The sequence below is a fragment of the Monodelphis domestica genome, chromosome 6 (assembly GCF_027887165.1).
Source record: "Monodelphis domestica isolate mMonDom1 chromosome 6, mMonDom1.pri, whole genome shotgun sequence".
In the NCBI taxonomy this organism is placed as follows: Eukaryota; Metazoa; Chordata; class Mammalia; order Didelphimorphia; family Didelphidae; genus Monodelphis; species Monodelphis domestica.
In genome coordinates, this window is record NC_077232.1 from 85,980,076 (window position 1) to 86,001,555 (window position 21,480).

Below are 21,480 nucleotides of genomic sequence, written 5' to 3' on the forward strand. Positions count from 1 at the left end.
TAATATAGTTCTATTTCAGGTCGAACATTATAACTTTTTAAAGTTCTTCCCTGTCTAGAAATTTCCATTTGAAGGCTCCTTCCAGGTCTCACATTCCATACATATTTGAAGATCATTTTCAGCTCTGACATTTAATTTCTAAAATATCTTTTACCCTTAACATTCTGTGTTCTAAGCTCCCCTTCAGCTCAAATTGTTCTATGTTCCAAGAGCCTTTCTAGCTGCAGAGAATCTAGTATTCTTCAAATCTATAATTCAAGAATAGAGGTAGGATGAGACTCAGTATCACTTAAAAAGAAACAGAGAGAGACAGTTTTGTTTGGCTTTATTTTAATTAAACTGCTTAAAATATTTACACATTCAAGTTCATTGTATTTTCATGGTGTGTTCATGGGCGATTCATCCTAGGACTCAAGGTGGAGAAGCTCATCAGTGATTTTAAAGTTTCTTTTTTAAAAATTATATTCACAATTTTCCCAGCTTTCTTCTTTTGTGAGGAGGCAGACATACAAGCGTAGTAGTATCATTTGGCTTTGATAGTGGAATTGGAGTATCTATAGTGGATGTATAATAAGAATCTATAAAGTATGTATAGGTATTTTTTCTAGCTCCATATATGTAAGTATATAGAATAACAGCACAAGGAAAATAACAGGGCTGTTCTTCTTTTTTTTTTAAAACAAGTTATTATACCTGAAATTTCAGGAAAAAAAATCATTGAATTGAAGCTGCCAGGAATGTGGAAGAGGGAATATATAACTGATGTAGACAGTTAAAGAATATGGAAAACTCAAGTCTCCTCCTATCAATTTTCAGGAAAACCCTCATCCCCCTCAATTCAGCTCTCTTGGATATGGGTTCTAGTTTCCCACTCTGTCACTGACTTGCTACATGACCTTATATGTCATGGAATCATTGGATCTCTCTCTAGGCCTTCATCAAACAGGATAATAATGCCAGCTCTACTTATCTTAGATTTGGTTGAAGAGGAAGAAAAAAGATGCCAGTGACAGTGCTTCTGATTTACAGGAAGAAGACTTGGCATTCAAATCCAGGCTCTGCTACTTTGTCACCTAGAGCCAATCATTCCTTTTCCTGGGCTTCAGTTTCCCTATCTGAAAAAAGCACTTGTATACCTGTTATCTCAACACCAGTCCTCCTTCTAGCTTCCATGATTGATCAAGAACTGGAAATCCAACTGCCATTTTCTTTGTCAGCATGAACAAAATTAGAATTTCAAAGAAGTTGGTTCAGAAAAGACCATGAATCTGGGATCAAAGGTTCAAATCCTGGATCAGCTACTTGTTGCTGTGTGAGCTCAGACCCTCATTTTGGGGTCTCAGTTTTCCTCTTCTTTAAAATGGGAAGGGGAGAGGCTAAACTAGTTGATTTCTAGAATTCCTTATAGTTCTAAATCTCATGATTCTGAGATAATGTAACACTACCACTTAAAGTCTCTCTCATGATATTCAGAACTTCAGGAAAGCTGGTGGAGGTGACCATTTTCCAGAATGATGTCCATGGCAGGGGCTACAGAGACTTATACTCCATGCACTCAAAGCTTTTGGAGGCTCTCTTCATTCTTCCCACATTAGACTGTTAAGGGTACCCATATTCTGGAATAGATAATCCCCCCCCCATGAGTGTAGTTTACTGCATAAAGCTACATGGCATAAATAGAAAGAATTGTGGGTTTGGTTTCAAATCCTGGCCATTGATAAATTGTGTGATTTTTTAAGAATTCGCCTCCCTTCCCTAGGCCTCAGTTTTATCATTCATATAACTGGGCTGGACTGGATGAAGTAGATGATCTTTGAGGGACATTTCCTTCCCTAAATTTATGGCCCTATGATTGAAACCCCGTGTAATCTATGGAAGAACTAACAAGACATAGAAGAGGTCATCAGAAGAATGTCACCTCAGATAAGCATTTTCTTGCTTGGTGATCTCAAGGAAGGAGCTATAATTTCTCCTTTGTTGGAGATGGATGGAGCATTAAACTTAGAGTTGGAAGACTTGACTGAGTTCTAAATTTATCATTTAAGTGCTTTGCTACTAGCTTACTGTGTGACTTTTTAGCTATCCTTTTGGGGCCCTTGGCAATGTTATAAGACTATAATTTGTGGGGCAGTTGCTTATCTGCATGGGGGCAGAAGGAATTTCCTTACCTACACTAGTGAAATCTCAAGTCCAGATTGTCCACAAAGATCAGGTGGTCTCTTTTGGTTCTAGAATTTTGTAATTCTATAAAGACATGAATTTAAAAATCTCTCCCTTATTTCTACTTCCTGTCTTGCCTGAATTTCTTCAAATCTGCTAAAATCCCATCTTCCCCAAGGCTCTGAATGCCTCTGGGAAATTATCTGTGTTATTTTTCATATACCCTGTTTGTCCATGATCATTTGTATGGTGTCTCCATTCATTTGTGAGCTCCTTGACAGCAGGGACAGTTTGCCTTGCTTTGGGTCCCCCAAGCTTTGCCCAGTGGTTGGCTCTTAGATGGAGCTCAATGCTTCTTGATTTGGCTGATGCCATTTTCTTATTGAACTAGTATCTCTAATTCTAGGCAACTACCCTGTTACCATGTGTGATTTGTGGCTTCTTAATTGCCTGGGCCACTGAAGTTGAGCCACGTCTACTGAGACACTAAACTGCTTGGATGTCTTTTGGAGGTGGACTCCTTTAAAGGAACCAGTATCTTGCCTTATAGAAAAACTACTGGGTGGGGGTAGCATGGAGGAGGAGTGCCACCCTGTGGTTGAATGGAGGAAAAGCCTTCTGGAGATCATATTCTGTCCCTTAGTCTTAGTGGACCCAGTGGGAAGAGACTGGTCAGCCTTAGCTTTTAGAGCAAAGACCACAACCAGGTGAGACATAAAGGGGGTGGCCCTAGACACTCAGACACTTGGGAGAGCATCTCTTGAAACTCAAGAGAGAGAATAGGTATGGTAGCATGGAAAAAGAACTGTCCTTGTTCTCAAGAGAGAATATCCCTCTCTTCGCATCCCTGTGTGAGCCAAATATCCTCTTCAAAGCCTCAGTTTCCTCATTTGTAGAAACGGCATCCTCATAACTGTACACTGTCTACCTCACTGGCTTGTTGTGAGGAAGAGGCTTGTCAACCTTGAAGTGCTATAGAAATGTGAGTTATTATTATTATCATTATTATTATTATTGTTATTTTCATTTGCTGCTGCTTTGACAAATATAAGGGGCTGGGGAGGAGGGCTAAACCCAAGCTTAGTTAGCCTGTGTGACCCTACCATAAAAATAGAAAGTTAAAAAAAATACCCCAAAAGCTACATAAAGAAGTATTTACATTATTTGACTTTTAAAAAGGGGAAGGCGGAAGGGTGATGGGGGAAGAAGGCGCTGGGGGTTTCCTTAGTGGCCATGGCTGGTAGGGTTGGGGAGAAAGGTGATCTCTGGGGCTGCTTATATTGGGTACTCAGCTACTGTGGCTGGGAAGTGATGCATCTCCCTAACCTGGACGGGTTCCCAGCTTCACTCATCCTTTAGGCCAGTGATGTTGAACCTTTTAGAGATTAGAGACTGAGTGCCCAATCTGCAACCCTCACACAGCATGTGAGCTGCTCCCAGACAGGGGAAGGAGGAAGCACTCCCATTGGGCTGCTGGGCAGAAGGACAGGGGATGGGAGAAATGTCCTCAGGCACAGTGGAGAGGGGGAGGGGAGCAGCCCCCTCTGGCACATGTGCCATAGGTTCACCAACACAGCTTAGGACAACAAGAGTTAGGGAAAGTGCTTTGTAAACCTTCAAAGCAAATTGCTATAGACATGTAGGTGATTAATAATGGGTTGATGTGGAGAGAATGAAGCTCTGGGCCTGGGTAGAGGAGATCAGGCTTGAAGTCTCAGCTCTGACATTTCCTAGAAAATTACTTCCCTTCCTTGGCCTTCATTTTCATCATCTATCAAATTAGGGGGTTGGACTAAATCATCTCTTAAGGACCTAGTAAGTTCTAAATGCTATGATACTAAGGGTGGTGTAGCAGGGGAGAAAAAACACTGGACCTGGACTCCAGAGTTCTATGTTCAAATCCTGACTGAATCTTATTAACCATGGAAGCTTGAGCAAGTCACATCTGTCTAAGTCCTAATTTCCTCATCTCTAGAATGGGGATACTCACATTTACATGTTGTATTTTATAGGATTATAGGGAAAAAGCACTTTGGAAACTTGAAAGTGTAGGATAAATAGGAGTTGTTAGTGTTAGGATTTCTACTGGGGTTTATTTCCCTTTTTAAGAACAAGAAATCCCAGTAGTTTAGGGAAGTTCACCACTTCTGGATCAAGTTGAGGAAGAAGCAGCTAGCCAAGGTGGGTGTGTTCCCCTGGGGAGCAGGAGGACTCAGGAATGTTCTTTCCTTAGGGACTCTGAATGACAAACTAGCAGGGGGAAGAGGGGGTTCACTACTCTTAGCAAGGCCCCCTTCTGGTCCTTTTTTCTGCTGCTAGGCATTTCCAATCAGGTCTTCGAGACTACCCGCCAATGAAAAGGGTCATGAGGCATAAAAGATGTCAGAACAAAGACATAAATGTCAGTGGAGGGGAATGGACACAAGGAGAAGGGAGGCTGGGGAGTGCCTTGGGCTGTATTTCTGCTCTGATAGTTTGAGTTTGAGTTGGTCCAGGCTCGAAGTCCATCCAGGGAATATCAGGTGAGATGTGTCCTCTGCTTCAAATGGGGACCATCGGGCAATGACCACTGTTCTGGGTGTCTTTTTCAGGGAATTCCCTTTGCAACATCAGTTATAGCCACACTTGCCATCCTGGGACCTCCCCAGAGTGGAGATGGGGTGGGGGTGGGGGACAAAACAAGATGGGGAAGAGTCTTCCATGTTTGTGCCCAGCTGCAAACATCAGCTAACCAGGTAGCTGTGCATCTCTCGGGAGTTGATGCTCAGAACCACGCCTGAGTGATTACCTAGGAAGAAACAAAATGGGACATAAGCGTTAGCATGCTCATTCCAGAGGGGCCAACCCAGGGGGTGACGCATAGAGATAATGGCTTTAGAAGCTCAGGTGAATGTGGAACAACTATGTGGTTGTACCTACTGTGTGCCTGGGTTTGGGGCAGTGGGCTTTTAAAGACTGGAGTGAATCTGCAGTGGGTCCCTAACATTCCTTTTCCAGTGACTGCCTAAAACAGCTCTTGGTGCCTTTAAAAAATGTGAGTCTCTCAAAGGGAGCAGGTGAGGGAGAAGAGTAGGACAGGAAGCCTCCGTCCAACATGCCACTGACCTGTGACTGGGCAGTGACTGGCATCGGCAATAAGGGGATTCGGTGGCTGCTCAAGCTTCCCCCTCTCTCAGAAGAGGTCACTGCAAGGCAAGGGCGTGGAGAGGTCCCAAGGTGGGGGGTGGCGAGAAAGGAGGCAACATAACATATATAGAAAATAGAATAAATGACTGGGTGAATCTGGAAGACTGGTGCTGTGGAGAGTCCAAAGTTACAAGAGGAAAGAGAACAATAGAAAACTTGTTGAACAAGTCTGCCATTTTCTAGCTTGGGCAAGCTTGTAAAATCAGGAAGGTGGACTAAAGGCTCTTGACTATCCCTCCCAGATCTAAAATTTGATGATCTGCAGCTTTAAGTTCTTTTTGATCTTAAAAAATTAAGTTCTACACTATCCACATCCAGAGAAAGAACTGTGGGAATAGAAACCCAGAAGAAAAACACAAGATTGATCACATGGTTCAATAGGTATATGATTGGGGATGTTGACTCTAAACTCAAAACGATCACTCTGTTGCAAATAATAATATGGAAATAGGTCTTGATCAATGATACATGTAAAACCCAGTGGAATTGCTCCTTGGCTATAGGAGGGGGGAGGAGGGAGGGGAAGGAAAGAGCATGAATCATGTAACCATGAAAAGATATTCTAAAATAATTAAAGAATTAAGTTCTAGCAGAAAATAACAGTAGTATGTTGGGTGTGTGGGTGACTGACCCCCTTTCCCACTGTCTGTGTAGTCTTGGACATAGGACTAAACTCAGAGACTCAGCTGCTTCAGCTGTAAAAATGAGGATAGGAATACTTTTCTTGTTTAAAGGATGGATAAGATGACGTCATAGAATCACAGAATTTTAGAGTTGAAAGAGACCCCAGCCTCTATTTGATCTCTCAAAGAATCGCCCCTGCTGTATACTAAAGAAGTTGACCTCTCCTTGGAGATTCTCAAGGTAACTCTTTTCTTTGAGGTCCCTTTCAGCTCTAATGTCTATGGTGTTATGGCTCAGCCATTTTTCAATCATATCCAACTCTTCATGACCCCATTTTAGGTCTTTATTTTTTTTGGCAAAAATACTGGAGAAGTTTGCCATTTCCTTCTCCAGGTCACCTTACAGATAAGGAAACTGAGGCAAATAGGATTAAGTGATTTGCCCAGTGTGTCTAAGGCCAGTTTTGAACTCAGGAAGATGTCTTCCCGACTCCAGGTCTGGCACTTTATCCACTCTGCCAAAGATTTATGATACTATCTTCACTTTTCAGTCAGTGGGATTTTTTGGGCAGAGGTACCTGAGTTTTCTCCCCACCTCAGATGTGCTAACATTATCTCAAGAACTCCACTGGTTCCCTCTGTTTTCCTAGCTCCAGACTCAAGATCTGTCTCCTATATGCAAGGAATGGAGTGTACAGAGATGCTCCAGATCATAACTACCAAGAAAGAAAGAGAGTGAAAAAAGGTGTGTGTGTGTGTGTGTGTGTGTGTGTGTGTGTGTGTGTGTGTGTGTGTGTGTGTGTGTGTGTGTAGGTTCTTGAGGTCAACTAAATTTTGGAACACTCACAGTTCCTGTCTTTGGCATGGGCTGTATCCAAATCCTGTGAGTAGAAGATACTAGGTCGCTTCTGGAAGCTTTTAGACATAGGCTAATGTAGGATTCCAAGTGCAGAGCCTGCCTTCTACCAACAAAGCCATGTAGGGAGGAAGCTTAGATAGGACTGGTCAATTAATTAGTGGTAGAATCCTCGTCAGCAATTTCTTTCAGATCCAATATGTGGAGATCACACTGGACAGGGGAAGGAAACTTGCACTGTTCTGGGAGCCAGGAGATTGGATTCTGGTCCAGCCTATGCTACTGGCAATTTATGACCTTGAATTGATTTTTCCCCACTGCAGAGCCTCAGTTTCTTTTTTCTTTTTTTTGTAAAGTAAGGATATTAGAGTAGATCTCAAAAGTCTCTGCCAGTTGTGATATCCTATGGCCTAGAAGAGGATCTTAGAACATAAATTTTTAGAATAAAGACAGTAGAACACATTTATTTGTTTTTAACTGGCATTTATAGATTTGGGCATAGATTTCAGGGGATCTGCAAACTTAGATGGGTGCCAAATTACATATTTATTTCAATATAACTGGTTCTTTTGAAATTCTATGTATTTATGCTTTTGAGAACCTTCTGAGAAGGGATCCATAGGTTGTACTAGACTGCTAAAGAGTTTATGACACCAAAAATATTAAGAACCTCTCTTAAAGAAGATTGAATACCCTAGAGCAAAAGACCTGGGCAGCAGCCTAGACTCCAGATTGCTAGAGCTGGTAGCCTTTAAAATACTATCTCATTTTCATATAGATATTAATTGTTTTTAATGAAAAAAAAAATTTTAAACCCTTACCTTCTGTCTTAGAATCAATACATCTTTTTCTCATCTCAACCCTGAGAGGTAAGTGGTGTAAGCATTTTATCCTTTTATTATAGGCAAGGAATCTAAAGCTAAGACAGATGCAATGACTTATCCAAGGTCATAGTAAGTGATATAATCTAGGCTTTAACCCAACTTTCTGGCTCTTAGCCCAGTGTTCTTCCCTCTACATTCTACTGCCAGATTGCCTTTGCTAACAGGATGGTTCTATCTGTTGCATGCATGCTTAAAGGGGAGGAACAAATCTTTAATTACCCTTTGGTGGTGAAGTCAACAATGGTCTGTGGGACCAGCTTGTAAACTGATTCACTTCCAAATAATAAATTGGAAAGAATTTAACCTAGAACTCTTTGGATGTAGGTCAGCTGGCCAGGGTACAGGAAGGAGTAGACACAGGAAAAAGGGACTCTTGGGAAATAGCCCAATTCTCATACATAGGATGAATGGAGTTTTTGTCAGAACCTATAAGAATCAGTTTCTTCATCTATTAAGTGAGTGGGTTATATTAGATCAGAATTTATAAGGCTCTCTCTTTTTTTCTAAGTCCTAGGAGTTATAGTCTATGTAGGAAGTTTTCTAGAAAGAGCAAGACAATTGGTATTTATTTTGTTGTCATCCAGGAAGCTGTCTGGCATAGTGAAAAAAAAAAACACCCACCTAGGAATCAGAAACCTAAATTCTAACCACTATTCTCCTTGTTACTTGCTTGCTTAGTATGAGTCATTTGGCTGTATTGAGCCTCTTATCTGTTAAGTGTGGCCATTGAACTCAATATTTCTTTCTTCTGATGATGAGCCTCAATTTCCTCACAGTACATGGGAATAATTGCTGCTCTTTCTCATGGGGCTGCTGTGAAGCTCCAGTGAAATAAAGTGTAAACTGCATTTGAAATGGCAATTGTGATTTACGATGTTGAACATATTTTACATGGGTCCCTTTTAGGAAATTCCTATGTCTACACATTTCACAGAAATGTATGAAATACTGATGTCAGTGTGAAAACATAGCACGTTAGTTCATGCAAGGTACTACAGAAGTCTAGTTCCATTCCTCTTTGAGCAGGAAAATCAGATAGAATGGAAGTTCCTTGAGGGCAGGGACTATTTTATTTTTGTCTTTGTATCCCCAGCACCCAGGACAATGCCAGAGACAGGATCATTTAAGGACAGAAAACAAGTGGTTAGACAGCCTTCCCTTGAACACCTTTCATGATGTGATGTCACAAAATGGAATGAGCCCTTGATTTTGAGACAGAAGACCTGCTTCTGTTATTTAATACCATTCTACAACCCTTGGTTTCATCATCTGTAAAATGAGTAGGCTGGACCAGATGGTTCCTGAAGTCCCTTTGGTGTCTAAATCCTTTAAACTCACTATTTGCCCAAGTAACCACAAGGTTCCCTGCTGGTAGATATGCTTCTCCTTCTTATAGGTCTGCCATCCTCATGTGACTCTTCACTTCCTAGGTTGTGGGGTGTTATCAGAAGTTTAAGTAATGAATCTCATTCCCTCTCCCTTTTCCCAGCAAAAATGATCAAGGGTCAACATGATCCATCAATCTCTAGTAGCTGAGTAGAAAAGTGAGGAAAGGTTAAATATAGGAAAGGGCAGACTCATTTGTTTTTTTTTTCCCCAGGAGTTTTTAAAGGGAAAAAAATATTTTGCACTCAGCAAAAGGTGAATAAAGGAAGGTGAAGTTACCTCTGATGTTACCTAGGGTTTGGGAATCCAGATCATCATCTATAAACTCCTCACCCTGGATGATGTTCTGTGTGTCCTCGCTGTGGTTGACTGGGCTGGTCATCTCCTGTTCCTTTTCATTGTGCATCTGGGCATAAACAGTTCTGCCTGGTAGTTTCCTGAAATAGGGAAGAAAAAGATATAGATAAGATATAGAAAAAGACAACATAAATTAAGTGCTTTCTGAACTTCATGTACATATCAATTATTATTGGTGTTTTTAGTTCTTTTAGTCACTTCATTTTTTTTTAGTCTTATCTGACTTTTCAAGAACTCTTTTGGGGCTCTTTTGGGCAAAGACAATGGAGTAGTTTGCTCTTTCCTTTTCTAGTTCATTTTACATATGAGGAAACTGAGGCAAACACAATTAAGAACTTGACCAGGGTCATGTAGCTATTAAATGCTTTCAGCTAGATTTGAACTTGGGGAGAGGAGTCTTCTTAACTCCAAGTCTAAATTCTATCCACTATGCCCCCTAGCAGCCCTAGTGTTATCATTGTTATTCAGTGTTACTCTTAAAAACATTATTTAGTGTTAGCATGGGGACCTGCCCAAATCTCTGTACGACTTAATAGATAAGGGAATTTTATTATGCCATATTTCTTCTTTCATGATGATGGTGATAATGGTTAACTAGGGATGATGGTGGTGATGGTAGGTGATCTCAAGTATTATCACCAAAACCTAATCTCAGCATGTTTCTTCAACTAAAGTGAATTTGGATCACAGATCACAGTGGTTCAAGAGGAAAGAAATTGCTGTGCTTTTCCTTTGGTGGTATTTAAAAAAATATAACTATATGAATGATATTAACTTATAGCACTTTCAGGTTTACAAAGAGTTTTGCTTAGAAAAACCTCATGAATTGAGTTGAGAAGTACGATTATTTCCATTACATGGATGAAGAAATGGAAGCCATGAGAAGTGAAATTCTTTGCCCAGAGTTACCCATCTAGTTAAATTTTAGAGATTAGAAATGAAACCAGACCCCTCTTCTGATACCATATATCCTATGTGACTGATGGTGAACTTATAACATGGGTGCCAAAGATGGCATGCAGAGCACTTTCTATGGGCACTTGGCCACCCTCCCTCCCTACACTCCACCCTTAGAGTTTATTACTAGAAAGGCAGAGGTATTGGGGCAGAGATGCTCCCTTCCCAACCTCTACCGTGCCTGATGACATTTTTCACTTCCCCAACCATCTGCCTAGCAGATCAGTAGGAGTGCACAAGGGGTAAGGTCAGTGGCTCATAGGCAGCAGACCTGGAGGGGAACAGAGTGTGTGGACCACTCCCCTCCCTGTCTCTACCCTTTCTGAGGACATTCCTCATTCCACCCAACCCTCTGTTCAGAAGCCCAGTGGGAGTGCTTTCTCTCTCCTCTATGTGGGGTAAGGGAGGCAGGGGGCATACCCAGCATGTGGTTTGGGATGGGGTGGGTAGGTACAGCACTCCATATCTAAAAGGTTCACCATCACTGTCCCCAAATTGCATCCACATGCAGATTAATTCAGAAACCCATGCAAAAATGTTGTTAGTTATATTTTTTAGTAGAAATAATACTGGGCTGGATATCAAAAGACCTGAATTTTCCCTCTTCTTTATTATGTTTCCTAGCTCCCATTTCTGTTGTCTTTCATCAAAATGTAAGCTAATCAAAGGTAGGAAATATCTTACTTTGAATATTTGTATCCTGGCTGATTAATGATCATAATGGTAAGCACTTAATAAATATTTTATTCTCCATGATGCTTAATATATCCATCCACCAAGTTGTAAAGTGGTTCTTTACAAATTATTGCATGAGTCCAAAGTCAGAAGGGGGCATGGCCAGACCCTATTCCTGAACATGTTGGTCTATTAACATGAGGGCAGGGGAAGTCTGACTGCCTATATTTATCATAAAGTGACAGATTTGGGGGAACATGGTTGAGCCAGACATATGGTCAATACCCCAGCACTCCCTGTATTTTGCTTTCTGATCTCATCCTTTCACAATCTGAATCTCAGCTTTTTAAATCTCAGTGATCTTCAGGCACATTGACATAAATCCAGTCTGGCTTTCAGCCAGAGCTTGTTCTCTCTCTCCCATCTCAGCCCGTATACCCTGAACCTAGGTGTTTGCCTAATCTCCTGAATCTGTCATTCCTGCTTTAGGTGGGATATGTCACTCTGCTCCACAGGGTAGGGACACTGTAGATCAATGACAAACCCAAACACAGCTTGGTCAAAATCGGATTTTATTTGCTGACTTGCTGAGTTCTTATAGCTCAATATTTTTAACTTCTTTAATCCATCCTTTAGCAGTAAAAGAAAAAGAGAGTCTTTTCTTTGCGACCGAAAGAAGAGATCCATTTAATGGTCTATGTGCCTTCTCTTTGAAGAGAAAACAAGGAATCTCCCAGGATTCTTTGCTAGACAGTGAATTCTTCTTTTATATACTCCCTCAGGTACTCTTGTTTTCTGTGTTCTTTTAAAAAATTATTTTGTTTTAGTCAGCTAAAAATATACCTTTTCATATTCCCCACACACCTCTCTCCTCCAATTAAGAACATAAGAAAAATAAAACACATACAAACATATATGGTTAGTCAAAAAAATTTCCACATTGGCTGGCCATAGCTCCTAAAATATTTGTTTTATTCTTCATTCTAAATGCTTTGTTTCTCTATCAGAAGGGGAATAGCATGCTTCATTATTAGTCCCTTGGAATTATAGTTGGTTATTACATTGATAAAGAGATGGGCACAAGAGTATTCCATCATATTTATATACTATAACTTGTTCATCTATTCCCCAATTTATTGGCATCTTCTCAGACTTCTATTATTTGCCACCTCAAAGAGCTATAAATATTTTTGTGTCTTTAGAGATTTTGTTTGCTTATGATTAATACTTCTTTAATATTCTCTCCCTCCAATTCTCCTCCCTTTTCACCTTTCCCTCTTATTTCCCTGTTGAATGAAGTGTATTTCTTTTTTAAAAATATGTTTTAATTGATGTCTTCTTGTCTTGCATCAACAGTTATTTCCAAGATACCTCCCTTTCCTCTTCCCAAAAAGTCATCTCACATACCAGATAGTACTTTTAAAGACAAAAAAGGAGGAAAAATGTTGGCACAATTGAATAAGTAACAATGAAGGTGCTTCACTCTTCCTTTATTGGGAAGACTGAATTGTAATCTACAATCTATTTTTAGATTTTAATCTACAAAAAGTTTATAACTCAGTATTTTAAGTAGATCTACCCATTTTAACTACAAAAAGGTATTAAGTAACCACAAAAGGTGAACTAACCAAAAAAGGTATTAAGTAACCAAAAGGTATAATCAAACCAAATAAGATGTGAACTAAAGAGTAGGCAATCCTGGAGAGGCGCATCTGCTGTAGACTTGAAATTTAGGGGAGGTGACACAAGAGAAAAAAATCTTTAAAAAAGAGGACCAGACGCCAGAAGAGGATATTTGATTCGATATTTGATTAGAGGAGATCTAAGAGCTCTCTGACTCGGAGGAGCAACTGGAAGACAGACACTTGAGGAGTGACCAGAAAACAGACACCCAGACTTCTTTCCATTTAGACAGTCACCTTTGGTGAGTGAAAGGATGACTTAGGAACCCTGCCTTTCTTGGAGGAGTAAAACCTCTGAGAAGGGCCCATTGTCTTGAGACTCTTTCCCCTGATTAGGGCCTTAGTATTTCTACCTGGCTCAGTGGAAGCTAGAGTTTCCTCTCTCTCTTTCTTTAATATCTTCCCTCTATTGTAAATAAACTACCATAAATTCCATTTACTTTAGTAATTCATTTTGGGATTTAGAAATTAAATCCCTGGTGACCACCCAATTAATATATTTAAGTCTCAACCATAATTAAATTTAACAGTCTCCTCATTCCTATTCTCCTTGATCTTTATAAAATTTTGTTACCATTATATTCACTTTTTTATTTTGGGGTGTTTTGGTTTTTTACATTATTATAATTACTGCATATTTTATTTTCTTGGTTCTGCTTCATATAGATCTTCATTATATGTATCACATTCATCATTTCTTATAGCATGGTAATATTCTATTACCTACATATACAATAATTTATTTATTAGTCTTTCCCCAGTTGATGGACATCTACTTCATTTCTAATTGTTTATTATCACAAAAAGGTGATGCTATAAATATTTTCCCTTGTTGATGGCTTCTTTGGGGTACAAGTGCAGAATCTGTATAATTCCAAATTGTTTTTCCAAATGGTTGTACCATTTCACAGCTCCACCAATAATGTATTAGTGTGTTATCTTCCAACATTGACCATTGTTATTTTTGCTAATTTAAAGTTTGAAATGGAATCTCCTAGTTATTTTGATGTGGTTCTCTCATTACTAATGATTTGAAGCATTTAAAAAATGCAGTTAATACTTTGCAGTTCTTTTGAGAACTGTTTGTTTATATACTATAAATATTTATCCATTGGGGATTGACTATTAGATCTATATATGTATTAATTATTTATGTCATGGATACCAAACCCTTATCAGAGAATTTTGTTACAGTGATTTTTTTCTCATTCAACAACTTCCTTTATTAACAGAAATCCATTATTTTGTGTGTGAAGAAGCTTTTCATTTTCATGTAATCAAAGATTTTTGTAATTGCCAATTTTTCTCCTTTGATTAAGAAAATACCCCATTCATAACTATAAGAGGTATATAACCAACTTATATTTGTAGAAAATATTATTATTAAACTACATTCATTAACAATATTATTAAACTATTATTAAATATTAATTATATTAAATCAAAAGTGAAGTTACAGTATTTTGTAGACTGTGATATAAGGTATTGGTTTAAATTTAATTTCTGTTTTCAAGGGTTTCCAGCAGTTCTTATCAAATATCAAATCAAGAGCTTTTTCATGGTACTTATATTTTCTACTTCATCAAATACTATATAATTAGATTCCTTTTCCCCTGACTTTCCTTTGTCTTATCTATCCTATCCATCTTTATTTTTAATCCAATATGAAATGGTTTTAGTGACTGCTGCTTCACAATATGGTTTGAGGTTTGAAAGTGATATTATCCCTTCATCAACTACTTCTTTTCAACATTTCTTTTGATATTCTAGATCCTATATATTTTTTCAAATGAATTTTATTATGTTTTCAAGTACTATAAAGTGATACTTTGGTGTTTTATTGGTATAGCATTGAATGTAAATTAACTTTGGTAATATTATAATTTTTAATATTTTGTTGTGGCCTAGTCATCAGTGCTGAATATTTCTCTGGCTATTGTTCTTTATTTCTTTGTCCAAGTCTTTTGTGTGCTTTGCAAGATTGATTCCCATATATTTTATACATGTTGTAGTTATTTGGAAGGAAATTTCCTTTTCCATTAGAGCTTCTTGGGTTTTGATATTATTATATAGAAATACTATTGATTTTTGAAGATTTATTTTGTCTCAACTAGTCTTTGTTTTGTCTTAACTAGTGCTTTTGTTGATTCCCTAAGATTTTCCAAGTATATCCTTATATAATCAACAAATAGGGATACTTTTTATATCTTATTTACCTGTCTTTATGGTTTGAATTTCTTTCTTATTGTCCAGAAATATGTAAAATATCAGTGGGCAGAGTAGACATCCTAGTTTCACCTGCATTATTTTTAGGAAATAGTGTATCTCCATTGTATATTTGCTTTTAGTTTTGGCTAGGAGCTTTTTATTTTAAAAAAATGGTTCCTTTATAAAAAGAGTGCTATTCTCTGTTAGAAGCCTTTTTTCTGTTTCTGTTGAGATAATTATATGGTTTGGGAAGATTTGGTTTTTAATATGATTAATTATGTTGGTTATTTTCCTAATGTATCCTTGCAACCCTGACATATATCCCACCAGGTTATAATGAATGAGTTCTTAGACAAATTGCTCCAGTCTGAAAAAAATTGTCTAATTTGGTCTCAAATTTTTGAGTCAATATTCATTAATAAGTGGCCTATGGTTTTCCTTCTGTGTTAGATCTTTCCCTGGTATTTAAGTTTAAAACTCTAGCATGACATTAAAGAATTCTAGGAGGGTACTTTCTTCCTAATTTTTTGAGACAAATCTGTGATGTATGGGTAGTAATTTTACTAATTTTTCTTTAAAAGTTTGATAGAATTGTCCTGTAAATCCATGAAGACCAGGAATTCCTCCCCACTTTTCTAGTTCCTTTACAGATAGGCCTATTTCCTTTTCTAAGATTGGATTATTTAAGATCTCTATCTGGCCTAGTAGTTTGGAAATTTATATTTTTTCATGAAATTCTCCTACGTCTCCTGTGTTGTCAGTTTTGTTAGCATATCACTGTGCATAAGCTTCTGATTGTTCTTTTTATTTTGTGCAGTTTTATTGTGATATCATCTTTTAATCAGATTAACTAAAAGGCTTGCTAACTTTGTTCTTTCAAAGAATCAGCCTTTAATTTTAGTTCTTACTTTAATGGTTTTTTTTGTTTTTTGTTTCCAATTCCTGGCTAATGTTTAATATCTCCTCTTTTATTTTAGCTTTATTTATTGGTTTTCTAATATTTTAAAATGTACATTCACACTTTGTAGCTGTGTGACCCTGGGCAAGCCACTTGACCCCCATTGCTTAGCCCTTACCACTATTCTGCCTTGGAGCCAATACACAGTATTGATTCCAAGACAGAAGGTAAGGGTTTTTAAAAAAATAAAATGTACATTCAATTCATTAATCCTCCCTTTTTAAATTTTGTTAATGTATGCTTATAGGGATATAATACTCCCCCTCCCCCAGAGACTTCTTTGGCTGTATCCCACAAATTTTGATATGTTTTTTCATCATTATCATTTTTTCACATGATGATTATGATTTATTCACAGACTGAGTCATTATTTAGGATTTCACTGCTAAATCTCCATTTGAGTCTATCTTTTGTTTGTGGTCACTGAACCCATGATGGTCTGAAAAGGATGTATTTATCATTCTGTCTTTTTTTACTTTTCTTTGAAATATCTAAAAGCTCCCTATGGTATTAAGAAATATGCAATTTTTCAGTCTGATTTAGATGTGTTTTTTTAAACCCTTGCTTTCTGTCTTAAAATTAACACTTAATATCACTTCTAAGGGAAAAGAATAGTAAGGGGTAGGCAATGGGTGTTAATCAAATTTGAAGCTAGAACCTCTCAGCTCCAGGCCTGACACTCTCTTCACTGTGCCACCTAGCTGCCCTTAATGTTCTTTGTCTTTTAGCTCTAGTTTCCCCAGCAACTTGTTTGGTTCCACACATCCGCTTTCATTTATCTTTCAGTTAGATGTACCCCAAACTAAGATGAGTATTGAAGACTTTCACTATTTTGTTGCCATCTATTTCCTCTTATATCTCAGTTTTAAAGTTTACCCCTGATATAGCTTTCCTGTCTACAGTTCCTTTTGACAGCATACAATTTCCTTGTTTATCCTTTTAAAAAATAATATTGTTTGTCTTTGCATTGTCAGATTATGTGATTGCAGCAACTGCTGTTTTGGATTCGCTCTATGCATACCAAGTTATTTTCCCACTCTCTTGGTTTTATTTTGGGGAGGTCTTTGTTTTTTAAAATCTGTTTCCAGAGCTTTGGTGTAACCTATATCAGACTATATGCTGCCTTGGTTAGGGACGGGGAAGGAGGGAGGGAGACAATCTGAATCATGAAGTGCCAGAAAACAATTGTCAAAAATTCTTGCTACATGTAATCAAAAAAACAAAAATGCATTAAAAGATTAGTTGTTTCTTGTAAGCGATAGATAGTAGAGCTTTGCCTTCTTATCTAATCTATCACTTTCATATTTTCTTGGTTTGCTTAATCCATTCACCTTTCAATTTATGATCCCCCTACCCTGTCCTTTATGCAATAGAGTATTACATCTTTTTATTTGCTTTAGTTTAATCTTTTTTAAAGTTGGTCCTATTCCCATATAGTTCTTTTCTCCTCATTTCTGATGAGCTTTCCTGTTTGTTAGTCTTTTCCCTTTGGAGTTTTATTTATGAATTTATGAATGTCTTTATTTCTTCCCCCTTTTCCTCTCTGTTAAGTAAATTCACCCTTCCTTTCCAACTCCAACTAGTCCTTTTATTCATTTTTTTTCAGATCTCCCTTTTTCTATCCCTTTCCAGAGAGGATTTCTCTTACTCTCTTCATTCTCTATCATCTTTTTCTGTCTACTCTAGACTTATTCTCTGGTTTATGATCTCTCTAATCATCTAGCCCCTCTTTAGTCTTGATTCCAAATGCAATCAAAACTTCTGAGGTTCCATTGTGGGCTCTGCCCTCCAGTTTATACCACTGCCTTATAGGGCTTGCCTTGTTTTTTTTCCCTTTTAGATTGTGCCTTATTCCCAGGAAAATTCCTATTCCTGTAGGTGACAGAGAAGACACTGTCCCACAATAGGACCCTCTTCCTCAAATCCTTACCACTGATCCATATCTGCCTCTGATTACCTTCTTTCAATATTTGCTCCCAAATCTCTATGGGCCCATTTCCTCCTACACCCACATGTGCCGTTGAGTCTAAGAATTCCAACTCTTCTTCTGAGGTAGGAAGAGCCTTTTCAAATATCAAGTCATGCAGACATCACACAGCACAACATCTCTTGCTTTTCATAGAACTTCTCTCTTCATTCATAGGAGTATAGAAACCTCTTAACCCATCAAAGCCAAAGAAAGGTCTCTCCTTCACATTTTTCTATCCTTATCTTTATCCACTTCTCTATAGACTTCATCTTCCTGAAAGATAACAAGGCTCATTTCCCCCTTATTGCCAGATTTTGATTTAAGTGAGGCACATCAAACACTTCCTCTCTTTCATTCATACTTCAACTTTGTAAGGTAATCCCACAAAAGAACAAACAAAATAAACAAACAAAAACCATTGATTCATTCATAGATAGGATGTTACAGAGTTCTGTCCATAATGCCTTAGGCTTGCCTCTTCACTATTGCTTCTACCTGACCTGCTTTTACCTCTGTCTCTTTGTATATATTTAAAAAGAGGTCTGTTATTTTCCTTTCTGTTGGTACATTTTTGCTGGTGTGCTCCTTGGTTGCTGCATTTGTTCATTGAGTTTCTGTTGTCTGGAGTGTTCAAGAAGAAAAGAATCTCTTCAGGTCTGATTTTCTTTCTAAGAATGTTTCAAATGGTTCTTTATTATTGAATGTCCTTTTTTCACTTATGTTTAAACCCAGATTTCCAGAGTAGGTCACCTTGGGCTGCATCCCGAGCTCAATTACTCTTCAGAACACATTGCATTCCCTCCTGCATTTTCTGATGGAGGCAGAATAATCTTGTGTTATTTAAATGTCTCTTTCCTTGTATTTCAAGGTTTTTCTCCTGATTGCTTACAGAACTTGTTATTTATGAGTTAAAATTTTAACTTTAACTACCATATATCTTGAAGTTTTCAACCATGAGTTTTTTTTTTTCTGGAGGTGATCTATAATTTGTTTTAATTGGTATTTCATTTTCTTATTTCAGAAGTTTTCTTTCATAATTGGGTTTGGGTTTATGGCTTGTGTTCTTTTGGGACATCTATGGTCCTTGGGTTGTCTTTATGTATCCTATCACTGAGATCATAATCTTTTGCTTGTATCGAAAAAAATTTTTTTCATTTCTTTGAGTGGGTTCTTTATCTTTGTATATTTGTATTTGTAATTCATTATTCTCTTTTCTGTTTCTTTGCTAAGACTTTCTATTTCACATTCCAATTTGTCTGTTCTACCCATTACTTTTTGCTCTGCAGAACATAAGTTTTGTTCTCATAATTCTCATTTTTCTTTTAAACCACTTGAAAACAGTGTATTGTGGTTCCATGTTCTCCTCAAATTCAAAAAAGGTTTTTTGTCTCATCAAGTATTAGATCATTTTCCTTTGTTTTATAGTATTTTTTATAGAGGCCTGAATTTATCTACTTTCTCTGCAGACTATATTTCCTTTGGCTAACATTTTCTCTGGTGATTTATATGCTTATGGTGAGATCTTTGGTAATTTCAATTCTTTTCTCCCCCCTGTTTTCTTCTATTGGTTACTTTTTGTCTCCTTCCCCTCTGATGGAGGTTTCCTTTGAGGCTAGATCTAAATGTCTCAGTTTCTTCCCACACAGGGCAATTCAAGGTTCATTGGTCTATGACCTAAGTGATTGTAGGTGGTACAGAACTGACTCTAGCTGGATGTTGGGTTCTTTTCCTCAGACTTAGTGGAATGCTGCATAGTTGCTTACTCTTCCCACCTATTCATTTTCTGTTCCCCAGTTCTCTAGTCCACTTCAGAATGTTGCCACATTGTGCCACTGTAACCAGGCATTATTTCTGTCATTTGGAGTTTGGTTCTCTAAGACTCTAGAAAGAGAGAGGGGTAGGGATGAGCTCTATTTCAAACTTGAACATATGTCTTTCACCCTTCCCTCTGTTCCTCTGCTCTCTGATAGAAAAATTTTTCTGTACATAATGCTACCATAGCATTTACCACCAAGACCCCAGTAAATTTGACTGCCTGAATCTCAAATCTCCATAGCACTTCAAAAAAAGAAGGGGGATTGGAATGAATGGATTTTATTACAAACCCATGGGTTGGGTCAGCTAAGAGCAACCTTGATGCCAGATGTATGGTGTTCAGTGGAGGAAGATTGTAATATATGAACTCAGGGTAGGCATCAGTTCATGTAGTCGGTTTTTTTAAAACCTTATTTTGGATTCCTCATGTCCTAGACCATGGAGACAACTGAAGTTGTTTTTATCTTTGGCACATACTTTCTTTTGAAGTGGTCTAAAGTTCATAAATATTAGAGCAAATGTTTAGTCCTCCATCTTGTTGGTCAAGTGACTCAGAAATCCCAATTTAGTCTTTGAGTAAAAAGTATTTCTGTAAAATGTGAGGATGCCTGTAGTCTTCCTTCTTTTGACCAGTTCAGATAAGAATAATGTTCAGCTGTCAGTCACTCTCCCAATCCCCTACTTACTTATTTGTAGATGTGTTTATTTGTGCTCCATAATTATATCAGACTTTTCCTAACTTCTTTTTCTTCCCCCTCGCTAAATGTATTCTTCATCCTATTTATCCTTTACCCTTTTTATTCTTTTCTAAAGATCATTCTGACATAATAGTTCTGAGGGGATACATATGTCATTTCCCCATGTTTGAATTGAGAAATTTATCCTGATTTAATAATTTAATTAATTTTTTTATTATTCATTAATTTACATTTTTATGTTTCTCTTCACTCCTGTGTTTGACCTTAAAGTTCAGCCACAGTTCTGTTCTTTTTATCAGGAATATTTTCAAGTCCTCTATTTCATTAAAGATCCACTTTTCCTCAGTAGCAACATACTCAGTTTTGCTGGCTAAACTATTTTTGGCTATAAGTTTCTATACTTTGGTTTTTGGAATATTGTATTGTATGCCTGTATAATGGTGATTACTTAATTTTGTGTGATTGAGGCTCCTCACTATTTGAATTTGGTATTTTTTCTTTGACCTGGAAACTGGATTTAGGCTATGTTGTTCCTGGGAGTTTTCATTTTGTGATTTCTTTCAGTTTTATCTTTATTTTATTTTAATAAAAAATTTACACATAAATTTTCCAAATATAAATGATTTGTATTTGTCTTCCTCCTTTTTTCCCTCCCCACTCTCAGAATTGACAAGCAATTCAATCTGAGATGTACATGTATTATTTTGATTTCTTTCAGGAAAGGTGACAATTCGATATTTTCTTTTTCCACTTTGCCCTTTTGCTCTAAGATATTTGGGCAGTTTTCTTTTAAGATTTCTTGAAATAGGACATTTTTTTTGATCATGGCATTTGGATAGTTCAATAATACTTTTTTCCCCTCGTTGATCTATTTTCCACATCAATTGTTTTTATTATGAGATACCTTAAATTCTTTTGTCCTCTTTTTTGAGTCTTTTGACTTTATTTCAATATTTCTCAATGTCTCATGGAGTCAACTCTTTTAAGTTTTCCTATTCTAACTTTCAAGGTATGTGTTGCTTGAGCAAGATTTTCTCCCCAAGTTATTAATTCTCCTTCCAGTTCT

At 37.5% G+C, this 21,480-nt stretch overlaps 1 protein-coding gene across 4 annotated transcripts in view; it reads right to left on the reverse strand.

The window, feature by feature from the left end:
* Positions 1–313: 313 nt before the first annotated feature.
* SORCS2 (sortilin related VPS10 domain containing receptor 2) overlaps positions 314–21,480 on the reverse strand; it is a 1,375,930-nt gene continuing 1,354,763 nt past the window's right edge. For 3 of the 4 annotated variants that reach the window (XM_056802395.1, XM_056802396.1, XM_056802397.1), the window contains 2 exons: positions 9,375–9,532; positions 314–4,948 (listed from right to left, as the gene is read on the reverse strand). In XM_056802395.1, the coding sequence (XP_056658373.1) occupies positions 4,884–4,948; positions 9,375–9,532 (223 nt within the window). In that variant the 3' untranslated portion in view covers positions 314–4,883. The remainder of the gene's footprint in view (positions 4,949–9,374; positions 9,533–21,480) is intronic. The other variant, XM_001372355.3, reaches the window with a different exon arrangement.